Below are 22,998 nucleotides of genomic sequence, written 5' to 3'. Positions count from 1 at the left end.
CATTATTTAGAAGTAGTTTTTGAGAGACAGCAGGTACATGCTGCTTTTAGTCACTCAGAGAGCTTGCTTGTGTGATCTCAAGTTTGTGTCTTTTATCCTTCTAAGACCAGACCATGCAGACAACCTTAGTATGTGGTGAATAATGATAAGCACGGCGTATTGTTTCACTTCAGCTCAGAAAGTATGCAAGTCCAGTCACCTGAGAGCAGGTGGGTCTGCCACTTTGTTCAAGCTCAGTACTACACTCAGTACAGAAGAAGCAGCTTGATTTAATTTCTTAATACTTTTTGAATTATCTAGTGGTTGTGAATATAGTTTCCTTCTTGATTAACAAACTGAAGTATCTAATTTTATCAGCCTGCCAGAGGCGGAAATTTGTTCCCCCTCCCCACTGTGTTAGCAACAGATGAATATGACTGGAGAAAGCTACAACCTGAAGTTGTCTTCAGACTAGATAGCTAATTAAAAGCCTGCTCTTAATCTTCCATAAATCCAAAAATATTGAACGGTCTGTATGGATTTTTCTGCTTATACTGAAGTTGGAAGAAGCCTGTGCAAGAAAGAAAGTACTGTTGGCATATAGGAAGGCAAATTTTCAAGCACCTGGTCTGAAACCTGAAACTCCCAAGTGTTTTGTTTCTTAAAAGGATGCATCTGATCTCTGATTCCCACACGTGTATGCAGGATAGCATGCAGAAAGGATCTAAAATATTACAATACATGAGCTCATACACTCAATGGACTGTGCAGAGAGGCTGAGGGAATTAAGTAGAAAAAAGTCCGCCATAAAGATTGTGCATGGAATATATAACAATGTTTTAGACAAGAATTTTTTGTCTTCACAATTAGTAATTTCTCCAATTCCATATAAAATGTAGATCTGTGACTTCTATGGGGGCTGTAAAGATATTTCAATTCCTTAAGCACTATAGCTAGTATTTGTTTTGCAAAACAAGGCCCCCATTTTGAAAATGAGACAACATTTACACAATTTTATTCCTAAAAGAGCTCCTTAGAAGGTAATGGAGCTCAGCACAGGTTAATTCCTATTGGTGTAATAGCAAGATCAAGGCATTTCTTTATTCAGTGAAACTACTGGCCATGACTATAATATATATTTTAATGTCTGTTTTTATCCAGACTGAATGTCTGTTGTGAGAGGTGAATTAAACTGTAAGAAAGAGCCTATGTGGGCAGTTATTTAAGCCTTTGTCTTGAAAACTAACTCATGATATTTGTGTGTTACTCTTTTGTTTCTTTTTGTATAGTCTGATGTGCTTTATTTTGTTTTCATCTCTGCCTGAATGTTGCTATTTAAAATTTGAAATGTTATATTTTAAATATGAAAATATGCACAGAGATGTTTTTAGGCATTTATCTGCCATTGACATGAGCATTACTGACTGTCCTTTTCCAAAATATTTTTTTTTCAGTTTTCCAAATATTTCAAGATACCATTTAATATGGACCACATAGTTTTGAAAGATAAGCTATGGCTTCACCTCTAGCATTTAATATGAATTCTGTATCTGTTTTGTTTTGTAAGACTGGTGTACAGAAATGTTGATTCCTGATTGCTTTCATCACTCCAACTCTTCACATTTCTCCAACATAAAAAAAATCTAGAAGATTCTGAGTAATTTGGGGAGACATGGAACAAAATGAATGAACTCATACAAAACAACCATTTTTAATAGATAAAACTAAACATGTCTTTAGTCCACTGAAATAAATTAGATTACTTGCATGAACAAAAAATTAGATGTAATAGGTAGCTTTAACAGTAATGGCTTGTGTTTGTGGTTACTTAAAGATTACACTGTCTCAATTCATCTGTTCTTATATGTTTGGTGCCTTGCAAATTTGTATATAACAAATATGTTTGTTTCTTCCTTTCTAGGAAGAAGAAAACAAAGTCAAGGACAAGCCCCGTGGCTTACTTCAATTAGATGGGCCTGAAACACCAGATGATTTCTTCAGTTTCAGTAAGGATTTATTTAGGTAAAGTGCAACACTGGATGTAAACATGCTTGAGTATCAAAGCATCTTTCAGATTGTTCAGTAAGTCTTTCTCTGACATCACATTTTGAATAAAGTAACAAATTTTCAAATACCTATTGCTGCCACTAAGGCAATCGCCAAACACGAGGTTATTCCTCGTATTTAAGTATGTTTTTACAAGACTGAGCTTTGGTAACCAGTCATGTTCTTTACAGATCTGGGTGTTTACAATGCATATTTTAAATCTGTTTTCAGTTTGCCTCTACTTGCCAATAGGCATGCTGCTGATCTTTCTCAGTACCTTTGCATGTTTATTCTGTTTTTCTGCTGTCTGCTTCAACCAAGCAGCCTTTTTTATTTTTCATTACTTGTAATTATTTCTCTCCTCTCTGTTTCTGAATAAATTATGAGACCAGGAACAGCTGCAGGGAAACTTTTTGTTTAAAGAAATATAAAGAGATTGAAATAAGTAAATGACTGCTTTAAGCAGTTTTCTTTAAAGATTAAAAGTTTTGGCTTAAATTTCAGGGTCTTCTGCCAGCTTGCCCATAATTTGCCAACTTGCCCACTTTGATTCTTGTATGGCAAATACATATGTATAATTTAATGCTGAAGTTTTAAATGATAAAAATTTTGCAAGAAGGAAATATATAAATCGTACCTGCAATCCAGTGACCGACTGTTCCATGTGCCCCACAAGGAGGGATCAAGAGACTTTTGCTGTTAATATGGAATCTCTGGCCAGTATCAAACCAGCACTTCATGTTATTTGCAATTCTTTTCATGGTCGTCTCAAATTTCTTCCAGGAAAACAAGCTGGCAGTTGCCTGTTTTCTGTAAGAACATGGATGTCTTTACAGATCTTTCAGAAAAAGAGATGTAAATGTACCTGACACAAGGGAAGAGAATGATCTTTTTATCAATTCTTGTTATGAACTGAAACAGTACCTGAAGTTTTCCACCTGGGCTGGCAGTGACAGTGGCACAATCCAAGAGCTTCCTAGTGCAAAGTATTCATCAAGCATTAACTCTTTTTTTGCCAAATATAAACAAAAGCAGACACTTTTTCCACTTACAGTTCCAAATATATGTTATTTTATTTAGTTTGAATGGAATGCATGGTTCTAGTACTTGCAATGTGTAAAGACCACAAAGAAGATCTATATGGTACAGGTAAGTATTCCTGAAAAAGACTAAAAGTGTAAAGGGTTTGATCCTGTAGACAGGTCAGCCTGTCTGAAACTACACTCTACAAATAGTTTGGTTTTGTTCATAGGTCACCTGTTGTCCACACTGCTGTTGTCCCATGCTTCTCTTTGAATGTCAGCAGGTGAGAGGATAGTCAAAGGCTATATGACTTTAGGTCTTCATGCTGTTTCAAGTGCTATGAAATACAGTGCTGTTACTTGCTCTTTCACAGCTGACACTAGCGCATGTCTTTGAAAGTTTCTCTGTCTCCTGTTCTGTCAACAGTGGTTAAGCCAGTATGATCAGAGCTGGATATGTCCCTCATATGAATGCAGACTAGACAAGAGAGGACAGTTGGGAATCATGTCTGGGTCTTCCATTTCCCAAGCAGATTACAGGAGATAAGTGAGACATACTCCTGTGGCCCAGATGTGGCAAAGCAGTTCTTGATGCTGCTATGATGATGTAGAAGTATACAGAAAATGACTGCTTCTAAACACAGACCCAGCCTGTCTCAGAAAGGGGAAGAGACCACAGCTGTATAAAGCGCTTCTCTGCCACAGTTAAAGTCAGGTTAGTAACAGGTTAGCTTAAACCATCTGCCTTTTAGGCTGTCCATCAGAGCAACTGGAAGTTGGCAATTGCCAGCTGAGAAGCAAGACCAAAGCCTGCAGATTCCCAGATGAGTTATGAACCTGTCTGTCCTCATACAACCATCAATAAGCTTATTTAACCAAACATGTGCAGCATAATCCTATGTAACATCAACACTAGTAGTCTGCTGAAGTCAGTGTACCTCAGTGCCTCTGTTTCACTTTATGTGAATAAATTGCATGTCTTTGCTGAAATCTTCATCTCATTTGTCTTAGATCACAATTTTACCTAATCCTAAATGTTTTGATAATGCCAGAATATGTCACTCTGACCCTATTACAGTATAAAAGTTGTAAAATACTAAAATAGTAGACCATGAAATAATGAAATATAAGTGCTATGACACTTATCAAAGTAAATCTTTCTATTGAAATAGCATTCACTTGTTCACTTTCTCCTTTAATATTTCATTCAAAACATTCTTGTAGTGTTTTTTGTGGTTTTTTTTTTTTTTTTTTGAGAGAGAGAGAGGGAGAATTGTTTTCTTAAATACAGCTATTAGTGATAAGATTTTGGTTTGGAACAATAAACTAAGTTTTTAATAAATCTGAATTTCTCCATATCTTCGGACAGTTGGATTAAAAATTCTTCTTCCAGACCCAGGGACATAGTGAAAAGAAGTAAAACTTTACAGTTCCTGTTCCTGAGACATTGTGAAAAAAAACAACATTTTCAAACCATTGTTTCAAAGATGCTAGCAGGCCCAAAGATTCTCTCAGACTTTGGCCTCAAACTAATTCTGGTAAAACTTATATATGATAGCTGGAGTCCTTGTATTCAAGCAAAGAGTAACAGAAGGCTTGAACAGATTAGATTATACAAATATAAATCTACTGACATACATATAAACTTGAGATGAGATTTATGATAACAGGGTACAATGTTTAGCAAACACTTTAATGTATGAATGTTGATTTATGACAGAAGTTAAGGCTAGGCAGAGAGATAGAGTTTCAACATTGTGATGAATTTTATACAGCTGGATACTCAGTGAAAAAACTTCCATGTGGGATACCATTTATCTAACCTAGTTATTTCATACTAATATTCAGTCCTGTCTGCACAAGGATTTAAAAATATGCACTGTTTTAAAAGCTCCCAGTTTACTCTCCTCTAGACAAAGCTACAAAAGAAAATTCTGGCCTGGACATGCACAATGCTTTTGTGCAGGACAAACATTCTGAACAGGAGATTCAGCAGCAGGCAGGATGCTCCAGCAGCCAGACCCCCACTGAAGTTTTATCAGGGAACACTTACTTCACCTGAGAGTTTTTAAGGAAATTCCTCATGTAAAAAACCAGACTAGACTGAATGTCATTGTAACTACACACTCATGCCTCCATTCTGCTGTCTGGTGACTGAACTTCCTTGTGATCCACAGGGAATGTCCACTAACACACAGACAGTTGTAACAGCCTCTTTGCTGCCTGAAGAGAGCTTGGTGAAACACACTTGAGTATTAATCACTCATTAAATTTGACTAAATCGGGGAGAAGTATTTGTTAATAAATTCCAAAAATACCACTTCAAGTATTTTTTCAGTAGTATTACAAAATACTTGTGTTGCAAGCAGTAAATATTATATCGTGCATCAAGAGCAGAAAAAATAATCAGAAAATAGGGAATAAAGTCGGAATAAGTGCTATTAAAAATAGGAGTGGTTTGTTTACTTATTTTTGAATAGCACTGTTAATGGTATTGTGTAAGAAGTGCTTTGTTTGGCTATGATTCTTAAATAAAATTACCTTTGTTTAGCAGCTCGTCTTTCACAAATGATAGAGATTGTTGAAATAAAACTATGCTCCAGTCAGTTGCTCTTAGAAATGCCAAGATCCTTTAGAACACTGATATTTTTAATGCTGAAATGTTGCAGAATATTTCCTATGCTCCACAGATGCTTACTTTGTATCCTGTGACAAGGAAAGTACTAAACAATGGCAGCAGCTAGTGAATCGTTTCCAAAAGACTAATTCCTCTCTTGAGTAATTCCACTATTACCCAATACACAGTCCCTTGGCAGAACAGTACAATTCCCTGGCATCTCAGAGGGAAGAATGTGGCACTTTATATTTTATATTAAGTAGCGTGTGTATTTTAAGTATCCCGATTCCATTTCAGTTCACGGTTTAGTCTAATACAACTGAAAGGAATTCAAAAATTCCATTGTTTTTTGCCCTCTATGTGGTCTGGTCCTTAGAACAGTCAGACTGATCTTTCTTACTGATGCCCACGTATTATCCAGTTTCTCTATGTTGAATCAAGGGAAGGTTTGCCTAAAACAAATACAAAACGACTGCAGTGTTCTTTTAGACACTCTGCTGGTGCTTAAGGGTTTGGTTCTCTGCTGCTGCATATTTTTTTTGTGTGATCTTGGGTTAGACCCACAAAGAAATTCAGGCTGTATTTCATGTGTATGTAAACCAGGTTTCCTGCCAGGAAAAGCATTTGTCATTCTGATTCCCAGTCACTGGTACTTCTGTTACTTTGCTGCATCTTGTGACTGCACAGGGAATCAAACTGGAAACCCAGCCAGCTTGCCATGCTAAGCCATCAAGTTGTTCACTGAGGAAAAATAAATGGCCATAGTTTCCTAAGTTAAAACAGTGTTATATACTTGAGATGATTATACAGTTTAAGCAGGCTTCAGCCTCAGCACACAGAGCAGCCTTGAATCAGTCTTTTAGCTGTTCCTTGCCTACATGCTCTGTGCAACGCCAGTCAGGAAGCATAACCAAGATGCCATGCACAACAGAAAGAGTACTCCTCTCTTCTCCTTTCTCTTCCCCTCTTCTGTCCTCTCCAGCAGTAACTCCTCCTGACTCCCTCTCTGTTTCCTTGCTTTTGCTATGCAAAGGGCTACAGAAATGCATGCCCAGGCAGAGAAAGGGGCAGAAGCTTAGGTTTTCCTTATCATGGTTGAATGGTCTGTTACAATGTGGCTGCTGTATAAAAAAGCTTCTTCCATTTCCAAGTTTTCTAAAAGAAAAGAGTGATCATTTTTCAGCCTTGGAAATAATTTAGGCATTAAATAGAAGAGAATAGTTTAGGTACAAGAAAAAGTGTCTAGCCTGTGAAGAAGGCTAACCCAACCAGAAATGACTATCTCAACTCCAGAGCGAGAGAGCCCTTACTGACATTTTCTGGTGCCGCTGTGTTCCATTTGCTGGCACATGAGAATAATTTCACTATAGAGAGAGACCTGAAATATGTCTAAAACAGGCTTGAAGATTTCACTCCAGAAGCCAAATCGAGAAGCTAGGCACTGAAAAGCTGAGAGCATTACCTTTGTTGTCCTCTCTATGTAAATGTCTTGTTCTTCAGGGTATGTTCTTTTAACACACACTTGTTTAATACCTGCCATGATGCAAACTTGTTTTTGTGTTCTTCCATTTTTCATCATGTTCTTAATGAGTTGCAGATTTTTTTTCATATTTGTTTTTCAAAGTGCAAGTTTTTTTATGGGTCTTGCCTACAGATTTTGACATAGTAGCTCTAGTACTAGAAATTTCCATTTTCAACTGTGGAAAATATATTGCTTACTCTTGTAAGATCAACTAAGATGTCTGCTGGTGAAACCACAAGACCTTTTATTTGACTCCAGTATAATAATGTATATGTATCTTAGCATATACCACAGTATAGCTGTGGACTGGGATTATCTGTACAAAATTACCTGGACAAATATGGAACAGAAAGGTAGTCCTTGCCTTGGTGTTTTTGCAGTGTAAGTACAATGTAAGCACAGCATACAGACTGATTAGCATAGTAAAAGAACAATGGATCTGCCCTGTCAGCATACTCTGACTTAACACAGTTGTCTAGTCCTAAACCTGGATAAAGTACAGATAGCTGACAATCAGTCTAGTAAAAACAATTGGATGAAGAAACAGATTTAAGCTTTCTGCAAAAGTGGCCATCCAACAAAGAGTACTGCTGACCCGTTGTGCTTATGACAGCTCCTGATGAGAGCTATACAAGTCAGTGCTCTCAAAAGTTTACTGTTGGGAAAAACGGTTTTTAGTAGCCTATTAAAAACCTCATGAAATGTGACGAAGGTGGATTTGAAATCCTTGGTGGTGTGGCAGGTGCAGGCACATAGGCCACTGGAAGGCACTAAGGCAGCAGCAGAAATATTCTAACTATCCAGGCTGTGGTGTCAACACTTTGAGGGAACAGAACTTATCATAACTGACTACACGGAAAAAATCACTCACCAATTAGGAGCTAACTTACCAGTACATCAAACATGAGCTTCCAAACCAGATGTCTAAAGATGGCAATCATACCACTGTGTTGGCAATCATACTGTATTCCAGCAGGGGAGCTTAATGGCCATGACAAGCATGAGCTCTCTGTTTACTTCTGGAGTATAAATTATTACAGTTACTTGAAATGTCTGGCTGTGGGAATTAAAGTGCAAACAGGACATATGGGTTAGAGTCCTACAGAAGTGGTAGAACCTTTGCTTGTTTTGTGTGACATCTTTTCAGGCTGAACCTGAGGCAGATAAAAAATGGCCAGTGGTCAGACTCAGGTTTCTGCTAGGTGTAAGAAGCTTGGAGAGCCAAATAATGCAGTGTTTCACCAAGACCAGAATACAGTAAAGTGTATATGAAAATAACTGAAATACTGAGTGGGAATGAAAGAGGGACACAAAAGAAGCAGACAGTGGAACTCATTAGTAGGAAAGAAAAAAATGAGAGGTGATAGTGACCTAGCTAGGGACTGAAGCTGCTGAAGAGAGCTTTTTGGAAACATTTGAAGTCCTATTTCTAAGGATTTCAAAACAGAAAACAGGATTCAAAAGCAAGATGCTGTGAAGAGAGGTGATAAAACAGAAATGCAGAGAAATCTACCCCACCTCAACAAAAGTTTTTTATAGAAGTTGGCAGAAGAAAACACCTTTTCTGAGTGACTGTTCAACTCTGAGGTTGACATTGATGTCATTTGTATAGACAAGAATTAAGAAGCTGAAGTTCAACAAAATTGAGAGAGGATCATTTCACAGAGGAAATGCTAAGAAGCAAACAACACCTTTTACTAAAACAAATGAAAAAAAAAAAGAAACAGCAAACACCCCTTGTCCCCAGAACAAACTGAAGAGTTTTATTAATTAGGGGAAACAATCCCTTCTGAGCAGAGGAAGCAGGGAGTTGTCTGAAAGCTAAGCTATCTGCAATAGCTGGAGCTGAGTCACATTACTGTTAAAGGGAAAGATTTCCTATAATCTAGCAAAGCATGGGGTGATGTAAGTCTTTATAAAAGTAAAGAAAAAAAAAATAAAATAAAAATGCAAGATTGCTAAAGTCTTTTTATTGTACCATCTTCTATGTTAAGCATCATCATATAAGAATACATACAATGGCAGACTCCCTTGGCTGTTTCATCAGTTAAAAAAGAAAAAATCACTTTTATTATGTGAAATGAATTATTATTCTTCAGAAAAATAATTGGGCAAACTGCAGAACAGCCACATTATCCGTGTTACTGAGCATCTGAGTTTTTTCCTTTCTCGCGTCAAATAAAACAGAGCCCTGCTACGTGACTTGTAAATAGCATTTATTTCCTTTTCCAGGACCTTAGTTTAAATAAAAAGCATAGAGTATCAGAAAAGGCTATGTGGTATCTCTACGAGCCGAAGAAGGAGCTGAGACACCGAGTGCTTGTGCAGGAGTCGGGAAGGTCCCAGCAGAATTACGGGTCCCAATCGTCCCCGCACCCTAGCGCTGTGCCGGCCGTGCGGGACGCTCCTTGCCGCTGTGCCTGTGCCGAGGAGCGCCCCGGGGTCGGTCGGAGCCGCGCCGCAGACCTCACAGCGCCCCGGAGGGGAGCCGAGTCCCCCGGGGGGGCCGCCCCGCCGCGTTTATGGCAGGGCCGGAGCCCCAGCGCTGCCGGCCCAATTCGGGCACTGCGAGAGGGGAGGCGGGGGCACGGCCGCTCCGACATCGCCTTTTTAGGACCTTTTTTTTAATCCCTCTCTGATCTTTTTTTTTTTTTTTTTTCCCTTCTCTCCTCGCGGAGACGGAGCAGCACCTCCTCCCTCCCTCTGCCGGCCCGGCTCGGCTCAGCCCGGCTCCTCCCAGCCGGCACGGGGCGGAGGAGGGAGGAGGAGGAAGAGGAGGAGGAAGAGGAGGAGGAGGAAGAAGAGCAGGAGGAAGAAGAGCAGGAGGAGGAGCCCGCACCGGCAGCGGCCGGGCCGGAGCTTGGTCAGGGGAGGGGGAGCGCAATGTCCCTGGCGGAGCGGCAGCGGCAGGAGGAAGAGGAGGGGGAAGGGGATGGTGCGGGGGAGGAGGTGGTGCAGATCCGGCTGGGGGACAAGTGCTACCCGGTGTGCAAGAGGAAGCTGATTGAGCAGAGTGACTATTTCCGAGCCCTCTACCGCTCGGGCATGAGGGAGGCAGGGCAGGGCCAGGAGGAGCAGCTGCTGCGCGGGGGGCTGAGCGCCCTGGGACTGGAGCTGGTGCTGGACTTCATCAACACCTCCTGCCTGGCCAGGCTGGAGCAGGAGGAGGGGGGCGATGACGAGCCCCCCCTGCTGGAGGAGCTGGTGGAGGCTGCTTCCTACCTGCAGGTCACCCCCTTGCTCCGCCTGCTCCTCTCCCAGGTGAGGGTGGGCAACTGCCTGGAGCTGCACCGCCTGGCTCAGGTCTACGGCCTCCAGGACTTGCATGATGCTTGTCTAGACTTCATGGCTGCCCATTACCATCAGGTTCTGCGGAGGCCTGATGCCCGGCCACACCTCCACCTGCCTCATGCTCTCCAGCAGCACCTGAAGGAGAGACGGATGAGGGGCACCGCCACCCTCGTGGCCATTGGGGACTTCATGGGTGCCTCCTCTCTGGGCCTGCCTCCAGGCTGTCACCCTCAGGCGGAAGCCCCGTGGTCAATGCTGAGGTATGAGGAGGAGGCACAGAGGTGGCTGCCCCTGGCCAACAACCTGCCCCCAGATCTGGTGAACGTCCGAGGCTATGGGTCGGCTATGCTGGACAACTACCTCTTCATTGTTGGGGGCTACAGGATCACCACCAGCCAGGAGATTTCAGCTGCTCACTGTTACAACCCTTGCCTAAATGAATGGAGTCAGCTGTCCTCAATGAACCAGAAGAGGTAACCCCTACTCCCTGATATGCACGTGTGTCCACATCTGTTGTCAAAATAGAGCCTGTTGAGTAACTTGGTGTTGACTGGACTTGAGTTGCAAGAAGTGATTCAGACCTGTCTTTGTGCCATAAATCACCCCTGTCTCATGCATCGTGTGATGGGAAAGACCAAAGGGCTTGGCGATAGCTTAGCAGCGGGCCACCAAAAGGCCTGGCAAACCTTGTCTGTACTGGTAGCGTCTTCCAACTGCAGAACAACCCTGCAGCCGCTCTCCTGCATGGTGGCCCCTGTGCATTGCACAGGGAGCTGCTGTAGCAAGGGATGGATGAGGAGGATGGGACTATGTTGAGTAAATGCTGGTGATAAAGGCCTCAGCTGCAGGAGAATGTGAGATAGGCATCAGGAGAAGACCATGCTATGACCTTCTACCATGTGTGATCGTTCATCTCGTGTAAAATGGTGGTGGGCTCCCACTTTCCCTTTAAATTGTATTATTCTAGGAGGGCTGTGAGGCCAGTCTCTTCAAACAGCTGACTTTGCTGGAAGTAGAAATTCTCCTTAAATTGACCAAGAGGAAAAAAAAATCACTTTGAGATATGTTTTAGCTCCAATATTCTATGTCATGAGAAGTATTACTGCTCCTTCTGGGGGTGTACAGTCTATCAGAGCTAGAGATGGATGAAATGTTCAAGTTGAAGCAGTTTTACATTGTTTTTTACTTTTATAAATATCCAAATGTTATATAGGCCTGCCTTTCAGTGAAATATGTAACAGAAAAATGGAAGGAAGATTTGCAGAAACTTCTCACTTCATGAGAAAATTTTAATCCAGTAAACATTCAGCATTTTGACCATTTTGCTTTTTCTTCTATTTTTTGAAATTTTTGACATTTGTGTATAAGTTAGTATCCAGAAACATTTGTGTGTTTGAAAGGATAACAGTGGGCTTAGCTTTGGGTGGTACCCAAGAAGAGTCCATCTCCCTGGCCAAGGTTATGGTTGCTCTACCTTAATCATGTTGCAGAGTTATCAAAATAAAACTTCTTACTTCACTGAAACAAAATATTTCTGTTTATCCAAGATTTTTTTTTCATTGTTTCCATTTTAGAGAAAATATTTAAATTGTTGTCTTCTCTGTCTGTATCAAAGCTAAAACAAGTAGGGAGGCCAGAGCTTGCTGTAGAACAGAAATTCTCTTCTCCATCCAGCAAATTCAAGTAGCGTCCAGAGACCCCAGCCATTGTCATAAATGCTTTGTATTGGTGTAGTAAATCTGTAGTCTGTATTCCACTTGAGTTTACATGCTAAAATGCCTCAAAACAGGGATTTGACCTAAAATGATTAATTTCCTACTTCACCTTTTTTTTTTTTTACTTCCTGTATTACTGTGAGATTTTCACCTTTGTAATCAGTCATTGGAATTGACTGGAAACATAGGGCATTTCTGTCTTGTTGGAAAGATATCGTAAAAATTACCTGCTGTAATTTTTCAGCTTTTAAACATCATAAATACTTCTTTTTACATGCATATTCATTTGAGCCTGATCCTATCAGTGGTCCTTACTGAGGCACCTTTGAGAACTGAGCTGTTTCGATAGACCTGCCTTCTGTGGTCTTGTCTGTGTGAGTGTGGTAGAGGGCACAGTGTCTTCAGTCAAAAAGGATGGTGGGGTCAGCCCACACAGTGTTTCCCACGGAATTGTGCTTAAACATAGAAGTCCAACATTGATCAAATTAGAAGATGTCGGTATTGGTTTGTGTGATGTCTATAGCAAGGTAGATGTTGCTGTGTGCAATGATTCTTCAGCGTGGCAAATGAGGGGGGGAGAGTTTTTTTTTTGTTTTTTTTTTTTTAATGCTTTTTCATGGCCCTTTTTTTTTTTTTTTTTTTTTTTTTTTTTTTTTACCTTACAGCCTGTCTGTTCAATCTCATAACTGCCTCTTTCCCCCCCTCACTTTGCTTTTTTTTTTTTTTTTTTCTCCCCTAGGTTATTTGAAATAAATAAGTTGTTATTTTCTCCTTATGTTATTTTCATCTGTGTTGCCATACCAACTTAATCTTTAAGTCCATCACAGATGACAGCAAGGCATTACATAGTATGGGATTTCATATTGGCAAGTTATGGCAGAAAAGTGGTGTGCAAACTGATATTTCTGGAGTAGTCTCTACTCTTATGTTTCACCATAGTGATTGCAGGTTAAAAAGGACCAGAATTTTGTTTGTCTCTAGACTAGAAGGGAGCAGCAAATGAATATGAGGCTCTCTGAAGAACAAAATGGGAAATTTTTCCCATGGAAACTCTGACACCTTCGCAAAACACTTTGTTGACTTTAACATCTTCATGGAGTCTCAACTCTGAAGGTTCGATTGATTGGTTTATTTATTTATTTTATATCTGACATAACATTTCACCTGTCTGATGCTGGATTGACCGGTTTAACATTTTGTGGCCAGAGCATAGAAGGGATGGCCTGTGCCGTAGGAGCTAAGAGCAGGGGAATTCTTAGACTGAGAGTCCATATTTGACTGCAAGAGTACTGATGCCTTTCTGCTGTGTGGATGAATTGTACTGCAGTTTGCTTGGCATTGTGTTTTTAGTTTGTTGTGCTGTAGTAAAATAAGCAGGGTTGTTGCCCAGAGCTCTGCTTAGGGAATAGGGTCACATGTCTGTCTGCCGAATGAGTTGATGTCAGCTGATATAATTACATCCCATGAATGCATTTTTTACATACCTTGAAGGACGGTTCTAGTTCCCATTGAAGTTGTTTTGACTTCAGACAACACTTTAACACTATCAAGATTTGGCCTATATGACTGGATTCATGTGTTGATCTGAAAAGGAGAATGAGGAATTATGGAAATAATTCTGTTGATTTAATATAAGAAGTCTTCTGCAGTCAAAAAAAAATAATAATCCCATGATATTTTTATATTTGATTATTTGCATTATTACTATATCGAAACCCAGGATGTTGGCATTCTATACACAAGCATAGATAAAGTATTCCCAATGACTGAATACTTAGTCATTCTGGCTTACATTACAGCTGTTGGTTTTCTGTCTAGGCAAAGAGATCTTATTACTGTCATTTCAAATTTGTTCACAATAGGTAACACGTAAATTTGAGAAACTATTATTCCCTGTTCATGCATACAGAGGTAGATAAAATAATTTGCTCAGGCTCATGTAGGAAGCCTGTGTCTGTAATTTCTCATTGTCTGAAGCTGAATCTGGAACCAGTCACAAGTAGTCCACAGCAGATCACAGTTTCTAGACTTCTCTATTTTTTTTTCATTCTAGAGGTGTTGCTGTACTTGGAATAGTGTGTTCAGACAACTACCTGGACTTCTTTGAAGAAGAAACCTCATGTAAAGGTTGCTTAAGACCACTTGTGGTCTTTGGGGATAGGAAGGTACCAAGGAGATCTGAGGGCTATTCAAATCATATACTTGAATACCTTTCCATACTGTTCTTTAAATTGATGCTGACAGTTGAAATTTACCATTTAAAAATAATGTACTCATAAGATTTCTACTGCATGTGCCAGTTAGAGCTGTATGTTCCATTTTTATTTTCTTTCAGCACAGTCATGGCAGGTAAATCTTCCAGGCTTGGAAGACCCTTATAAGCCCCTGGCTGAGATTATACATATGCATGTGGAACAAGGTTTTTGTGAGCAATCTGTGCCTGAACTGCTGCCACTCTGAGGATTCTCACAAAAATGCAAGAGGCGATGTTCCTGGGGAATGGTATTGTTTTAGAAGATCTTTACTTGTTTTGTTGTTGTTTTGTGTTTTGTTGTTTTTTTTTTTCCTGTGTGTTTTGTTTTTTTTAATTATTTTTTTCCCACTCAAAGATCCTCTGTGTTGGGGAAAAACAGACAACAGACTTTTTGAAGATTTATAAGTTAGAAATACCCATGTCAAGTTTATCACAAATATATCACCCATGCTTCCAAAGCTAAAGGTTGGATGCAGTGTGCTCTGCAGACTCATATAAGGGATTGAAAAAGAGTGGTTCATGCAAGAAATGTAAAATGTTTTGGAAATGCTTTGTAAATGTACTTTCATGATTCTTGATCCTTGTTGCAAATGCTTTAAATCTAGAGTTAAGACGTCATCTGATTTGTGAAAACTTTTAAGGATAAAGTTGTTTCATTTGGTAGGAAGAAAACACAGGCTAGTTAGTCCAACCCTCCTGTTCTATAGAGGGCCAAGCTTACCTTGCAAATGTGTTTAACTTGTTCTTTAAGCCCTCCAGCAATGCAAATTCCAACCTTCTTCCCCCCAGGTAACTTGTTTCCATGCTTATCTACTTCTCTGATCAGGAAAGTCCTGTCTAATATCTAAACTAACTTGTTTTTGTATACTAAATGGGCAGAGTCAGTGAACAAGGAAATGCTTGCTGTCCTCTTCAGAGCCAGTTTAATAGTGGTCTCTTTTTGATATGTTATATGTCTCTTAATGCAATCTAGAACTAGCTATGCTTTTCAGAAGTTCTTGCATGTTGTCTTGTATTCAGAAAGTTATACACTTTGACCCTTAGTTCCTTTGCATTTTGTACGTCCTTCCTTCCTTCCTTCACGTAGTGCTTCGCACTTGCCTTTGTTAAATGAAAAATGTTGTAAATTGAACTATTGTAAAACTGCACAGCTTGCTCTTGCTTGTATTCCTGGGGTTCCTTTCAGAGGAAATGAAGGACTTCAGAAGACATAGCCCATATATGGTCTTGTCTCTCCAAGAAGGGTTCACACCAACCTGGCATTTGGAGAGTATTTCAGATCCCCAAGTTTAGCTAACTCAAATCAAGTGAGTGGAGTTACATCAGTTGAACTTAGCATACTGTTAAGCTCAGTTGTTTCCAAGCTGTAGTTCATGGAACAGTTGTTAGTTGTGGAGAGCTGGCTAGTTGCTCCATGTTTGGTTTTCTTGTTTCCAGCTGCTCCAACACATCAGAAGAGTGTAAAAATACACTAAATATTTCCTAATGTTCACTCTCCATAAAAACACCTGCTGTTACTGGCATGGAAAGGTGAATGGCAGAAGTTATTCATAACATATTGAGCCGTTGTCCAAACGTTCAAATAAACTGTGCTAATGGGCACTTGTGGCTACTTTTGAGTAAAATGAATCATGTAGTTAATGTGCTCCATAAATCTGAGATACTTGCACCAAATATCATTCCTTTTAACAGGTGTTGGAAGTGGTTAAATGATTCAACCAACTGACACACAAGTACGTGGCCTTCTAGAATAATTGAAGTTGAAATTTGTGCCCTGTGTCTTTCACCAGGTAGTTTTCCCGCTTCTGCCAGAAGCAATTCAGAGATGCAAAGGCAATCAAGCAAAACCTGTATAAATGAACTCAATTCAGATAAATAGTAGTTACAATTGGATAATTAGTCAAGCAAGTGTGAATTGGGAAACCTGAATTCTTCTATGTTCTGACACAATATGTTTGTGTAGTTTATATGGCTAGGAGATCTTAATGAAAGACTTACCAACGTGCATATGAGCTCATTTTGTAAGCCAAAAATCCTGTACTATCTCCATCATAGACACAGAGTTACAAACTTTCTAGTTTAGTTTTTATTTTAAAAGATCATTTGGAAAATGAATTTACATTTCTTTTTGTCTCTGCTAATTTGTCTTTTTTTTTTTTCCCTCCACCATAACTTTTAGAACAGGTACATTGCTTTGAAAATTATAATGTTTTGCAAGTAACTATCCTCATTTCGTTCCCGCTACTGATTGCCATGTTATTCTGGATTCTCTAAGACGGAAAACATAACTGCTGTACAGAGGAGATGAACAAAATGACCTAATCGTAAATGTCAGCAAAAAAAATAAAATAAAATAAAAAGCAATTAATTCTTTCAAAGGAGCATTTTAGTTTCCAAAGCTATATCAAGAACAAAATAATTCCATCTGGAAACAAATTATTTTTCCAAATACATTTAATAAAAAGAACTTGCAGGGCAGACTGCTGCTAGGCAAGGTTCATTTTGTCCAGACAAAAACCTGCAAAACTACTTAGCGGTAAGTTTTGAATCTTGGATTCATGCAAAGTGAAATTCACTGTACTGCTCAGCAGGCCAATGCAAGGCTAAAGCACTACTTCACTGTGTCAGTAAAACTGCAGTTCCCTGTTTGGTTTTATGCTAATGTAGTGCACACCAATGATCTTCGTACGTTTAATTAATCAGGATACTGCATGGTAAAATTTCATGGATTTAGCTCAAAATGAGCAGTACAGAAGTAATAACCTTGCTAGGCAAAGACAATGACTTGTAAGTAGGACTGTTTCCTAAACAGAGGAAAAGCTGATCTCTTATTAGACCATCTTTCACAGCTAAAAGGAATAGATGAACATGCAAGCCCTTCAACTTCAAGCCTTTCTAGTTCTTTCTACACACTTGCACCTCTAGTATCCATAGGCCATTTGTTTCTGAATTGCTTCTGCCTGTATTATCTTAAAAGTTTAAGATGTGAGGCTTCTTGTACTTCAGTAAGTGGAAAGGTACCCTTTGTGAAATACAACAACATAATTGAATAGAATAATAAATAAAAGAACAGATCATTGCCTATAGAGTGCAGTGTGTTTTGTGCAACTCAGGATGGAATGTTAATTTACATATACATCTTGCTTCAGAGGGATAGAGGGTATATTTAGTGGTTTAAACTAATGCTGTATAAGGTACAGGATTCTTTTTCCTCTTTTTGGAAAATATGTTTCAATGCATATCACTTTAAATTTCTGTTTATTAGGGTTATTAAAGAGACTGTATAACAGACTGAGTACGCATTCCTTGTCATTCATCAAGTCTTGTTTCAAATTCCTGTAATTTTAACTAAAATAATATCCTTGATGAACGTGTATATAATATGTTTTTCTCCACTAAAGGTAGTTTATTAAAACCTAGTGAAAATGAAACCTCTACTGAACACGCTAGTTAACTAACCATTTACTACTCAAACTGTGATACACTGAAATCCAAAATAAAATATTCATCAGTCTTAACGTCAACGTCATTAATGTTTAGAATGTAACTGGTTACTTTCCTGAGTAATTAAAGTGTAATTACAGAACTTTGGACATGCACAGAAGAGTTCAGATTCTGTAATACATGAATTGATGGTACACGTTGAAAGTAATGATGGGTGTGTTGGAGCCTCGATAGGAAGAACTTTCTTTCCTATATTTTTCTGTACGCTTATTTGACCTATTTCAGTGCGGCATTCTTTGTCTTTCAGGTCCAATTTTAAGCTTTTGGCTGTAAATGGAAAGCTCTATGCCATCGGTGGTCAGTCTCTTTCCAATGTGGAGTGTTATAACCCAGAAAATGACTGGTGGAACTTTGTAGCATCCATGCCAAACCCTCTTGCAGAATTCTCAGCTTGCGAGTGCAAGGGCAAGATCTACGTTATCGGAGGATACACTACACGAGGTAGAAAGTTTTTTGGTTTTGTTTTTTTAACCTGATTGCTCCTCAAGCATAGATCATTTTCAGGATTTTTTTTTTCAACTGTTGTAAGAAAACATACTGATGAAATGAAACAGAAAAGTATCTCTGTCATACTGATATTGTGTTGTGTTTTTTTTTGTTTTGGTTTGGTTTTCTGGGCCTACGTCTAGGATTTGTAATTATGCTTGCCAAACATATAGACTTTAAAACTAGATAGCTGTCTGTTATTTCCCATCCAACAAGCTGGTATGGGGATCTGGGCCTCTGTTCTTCTGATGGACTAGTGGGTACTTTAATATCCAGCATAGCCCTTCTCCTCTTAGATTGTGGTCATACAGTAGAAAGAAAGATCTCAACAGGTACACTTTTGTTTACGTTTTAGGTACACACATTACAATGTCAAAAGGAAAAATACTAAGAAAAGTTTTGCCTACATTATTTTACGTGTATGTCACGGTTGTTCCACTGTAGCATTTTACAGACAAATACTAGCTATAGGTAAGCTTTTCAGTGCTGAAATAATTGTATAAATAATCAAAATAATTGTATCATTAATCAAAAGCTTAAGCAGGAACTTATTTTCTTTCTGTACTTGTTTTCTGAGGGGACAATGGAGAGGGATGGATACAAAGCTGTATTCTCTCCTGACAATTGCTTTTTTTTTTTTTTTTTTCCTTATCCAGTGGAAAAGCAATCCCCACAAAAAGAGCTTCCTTTTGTTTATTCCTTAAGCATATAGTGCTATTCCTTTTGTAGAATATTGTTTTTTTCAGAGTTCCAGAAGTCTTAGATTTTTTTTTTCTTGAATGTCAAATGTTTAATATTGATCACAACTTCCTAAATTGAAGTTCCTATATCTAGGTCTTTGCCTGCTTCGTTTAACCACGCTACGTTGAAATTATTTTCCAAGTGGAGAATAAAATTAGAAAAGAGATCATTTATGGCTCAGCTTTTACAGAGTGTACTGCAAACAAAACTAAACTGACATCAGAACAAGCTGTCTCTTCTAGTGTCTGAGTTTAGCTCTGAAGCATTTTAAAGTTTGTAAAAGACACATTTCCACTTCTCATGGTCCGTGTGGTAATGGTAACCTTCAAAGCCTTTTTGTCCGGTCCATTCTGACTCAGGACCAAAGTAAGCAAAAGATATCAAAGTGCCTATGTCTATATGGAGGCCATGCTGTGATGTGCTCTGCAGTCCTGGTCCCTTGGTCTTCCTCACTAATGGACCTGCTGGGGTGCTTTGTGGTCCCTGATGCCCAGCACGTTCAGATAGACTAGGACTGAAGGGTATCAGGCACACAGAACTTACTGCTCTGGGAAGTCAGACCTAAGGAGAAACAATCTTTGGGACAAGACAAGAGAGCAGAGAAAAAGAGGCTGAAACAGAGTAATGGGAGAGACTTGTAACTACCATTATTTTACTTTATTTTATTTGTTATTTTTATCAACAGAGAGAGGAGGTGTAAGAAGAAAAATCTCTGGTTTGGTTAATAGTGCTATAAGATTAAAGGGATGCCACCTTACTTCCCCTGAGCTTTGCAAATTCCTTCTCTGTTGCTTATGCTGTTCTTCTCTTTAGGCTGCCCACGCCTAGTGTCATGGGTAGGAAGATTGGCATGTTGCTAATGCAGTTCCCACTCCCTTAAAATTCATTAATAAAGTGTATGTTGTCAGGATTTGCGCCCTAAATTGAGTCATGTTTAAATCCAAGAATGTTCAGGATAACAAATGCCTGTGCTTGTTATAAATAAAGGTCCTTACCAGAACAAGGACCTAGAATCAGTTTATCTGTGACACCTTGGCTTTGGACAGCTGTCAGAAACCAGAATTCCTGAAATTACACTGGTGATTCACCTTCCAAGTTATGCAGATGTTGGAAGGTGATAAGGCACCACAATCTGAGAGACACTGAGTTTCATTTGCTCTTTTACTACATTTGGTAAATAAAATCATGCAACAGTTAATGCTTTTTTTTTTTTTTAATTTATTATTTTTCCTATTTCTGTGTACACCTCAGTAAGACTGTTTTGGTAGTTTTTGTGGATTATTTTCTTTTCTCTGTATAGAGCTTTCTCCTGAGACTGCACTTTCCAAAAGATGGTAGGATCTGAAATTTTGCATTGTGAAATATAATGAACTTTAGTGATTAAAGAGCCTCCTTTCAGTTCTCACTTGTAAATCTAATCCTAATAGTAACTTGTCATGTCAGGTACTATATTTGTTTTGTATTTTTGTTGTAGTTGTTTTGTTTTGTTTCTGTGGACAGAAAAGACACTGGCTCCATGCTATGTAAATGAGGGCTACATCCCAATAGACTTTCATGTGCTCCCACTCAAACCATAGCATTCTATTTTTCTTTAGAAGATTACTGCTATGGAAAGACACAACCTTAATTGCTAGAAATGTTGTGGGGAGTTTATTTTTTTTTTTCCCCCCGAGTGAGTCAGGGAATGATTCATTGTTTGTAGACAAAGTTGATCAGCAATTTTATAGAGCATTGCCATGATATTTTTCCTTTTTTTTTTTTTTTTTTTTCTCTTAATTTAATATGGACTAGATGTTTAAGAAGGTAATATAAAGTAATAAGCAATAACGGAAAGTCATCACAGTGAAAGCAAATGCAATAGCAGCACCTCCTGAGCCATGCTGCTCAGGCGCTTCTTTCATGACAATCAAGTTATATTTATGGCTATTTGTACCTGTGTGCTCTTACATAACTTGGTAGTATGTCACCATCTGCTTTTCCGCTTGAGTGCTCATCTGGAGATCCTCATGCAGAATAGACTTGTAATATGGAGCAGATTTTATCAAAAGTCTGCGAGCCTGTTACCACTTGTCACTTGAGTTTGGATTTAAGCTCAGGTCTCCAGAGGTTGAAACTTAATTTATTAGTTAGTGACTCATGTGCATTCTTTGTTAATTTATTGAAGCCTTGGTATGGGACACAGCCAGGGTCTCCACTGCACTGTAAATCAGGGAGATAGTGTAACAATTTCATAGAATAACTGTATTGCAAACAAATGCATCCACAGAGTCGTAACTGAAACATAGAGAGGGCTTCAGCTTTTTTTCTCAATGCTTCTGTCTAATGCAGAAGCATGTTGTTCCTGTTTTTTAAATGAGTTTGACTGTGTATTTCTCTCTTTATGATGTACTGAATATGTGCCCTTAGGTCATCCATGCCACTTGATGAAATGTAACCAGCTTTATGAATTTTATTTCATAAAATTTACATTTGTGGAGTGAAATGAATGATAAATTAGCACTTGACAGCCGATAATGAAGCATACTATGTTCATGCTAATTTGATTCATCTGTGATCATCACCAGTGAAAAGCAGAATATCGTTCCATTTCCCTTTTCAGAAAAAAATGTTTCATATCAATCAGAGGCAAAATTAAAAGCATAAGGTAACAGTTAGGGATTATGCTGGTTAAATCTGCATTCCCAGAGCATTTGCATTGTTTAATGTGCCAGAAGTAGCTTAACTTTTCCTTCTGCAATAGAAGAGAATGTTCAAACTTTATCACTGTGGCAAAGACTCACAGTTCTCAGTAATCAATATTTCTTCCCTGGTCTGCTACACTTTTTCATTGTGTAATAATGTCTGATACAGACTGTGGAGATCCTCCTCCATGAGTATCTTCATATTTATTTATTTGTAAATCTCTCTCCTCTGTTTCAGATAGGAATATGAACATTTTGCAGTACTGTCCCACTTCTGATTCCTGGACCAACTTTGAACTTTGTGATGTCCATGTTCGCAAACAACAGATGCTCTCTGTTGAAGAAACAATATATCTGGTAGGGGGTTGTATTCATGAACTTGGGCCAAACCAAAAATCCAGCCAAAGTGAGGACGTGTTAACTGTGCAGTCTTACAACATTGCTACCAAAGAATGGCTCTACCTCAAAGAGAACACATCAAAATCAGGTCTTAACTTGACTTGCACTCTCCACAATGATGGAGTTTATATATTGAGCAGGGATATTACCTTATCTACAAGCTTGGAGCACCGTGTTTTTCTGAAGTATAATATATTTACAGACAGTTGGGAATCACTAAGACGCTTTCCAGCCTTTGGACAAAACATGCTGATCTGTTCTATGTATTTGCCTGATGTGCAAGAAGTGTAATAGCATCAGGTTTTTCTTTTCAGCTCATTAATCACTCTTGGAAGAAATATTGCTCCCTCTAAGTAATTCCAGTTTCAGAATGTAATGTGGTTGCATAACATAGACATAAATACTGATTCCATTCTTAAAAAAAATAAAAAATAAAAATTAAAAATCCAGTATTAAGGGGATGCTTCCAGAAACAGTTTTAAGATTTCATCTTTTTTAAAAAAGTATTATTTTGGATTTTAATTTCACCAAATATTGTTTGCAATTTTAATGTAAAATTATTGTGTTGGTAACCAATGAAGGCACTGAAGGAACTCCAAAGACAAAACTGTTCAGTCTACTTTTATTCTCCATCTTTATAGACACCGTAGAAGATAAAGAATATACATGATAAAAGTGGAAATAATTCAATAAAGTAAATAAGAAGTTTAAGAAAAATAACAAAGGGTACAATTTCTTTTA

General features: G+C 38.7%; 1 protein-coding gene across 2 annotated transcripts in view; it reads left to right on the top strand.

The window, feature by feature from the left end:
• The window catches only part of KLHL42 (kelch like family member 42), a 23,349-nt gene extending 351 nt beyond the window's left edge, over positions 1–22,998 (top strand). Inside the window, exons 2-5 of one of the 2 annotated variants that reach the window (XM_027455889.3) lie at positions 1,901–10,447; positions 10,553–10,950; positions 18,198–18,391; positions 22,097–22,998. In XM_027455889.3, the coding sequence (XP_027311690.1) occupies positions 10,070–10,447; positions 10,553–10,950; positions 18,198–18,391; positions 22,097–22,548 (1,422 nt within the window). In that variant the 5' untranslated portion in view covers positions 1,901–10,069 and the 3' untranslated portion in view covers positions 22,549–22,998. Of the gene's footprint in view, positions 1–1,900; positions 10,951–18,197; positions 18,392–22,096 lie in introns of both variants that reach the window. The other variant, XM_027455830.3, reaches the window with a different exon arrangement.

The sequence above is a fragment of the Anas platyrhynchos genome, chromosome 1, assembly GCF_047663525.1.
Source record: "Anas platyrhynchos isolate ZD024472 breed Pekin duck chromosome 1, IASCAAS_PekinDuck_T2T, whole genome shotgun sequence".
Taxonomy (NCBI): Eukaryota; Metazoa; Chordata; class Aves; order Anseriformes; family Anatidae; genus Anas; species Anas platyrhynchos.
The sequence above is the reverse complement of the archived record's forward strand: the minus strand, read 5'-3'. Positions and strand labels throughout refer to the sequence as shown.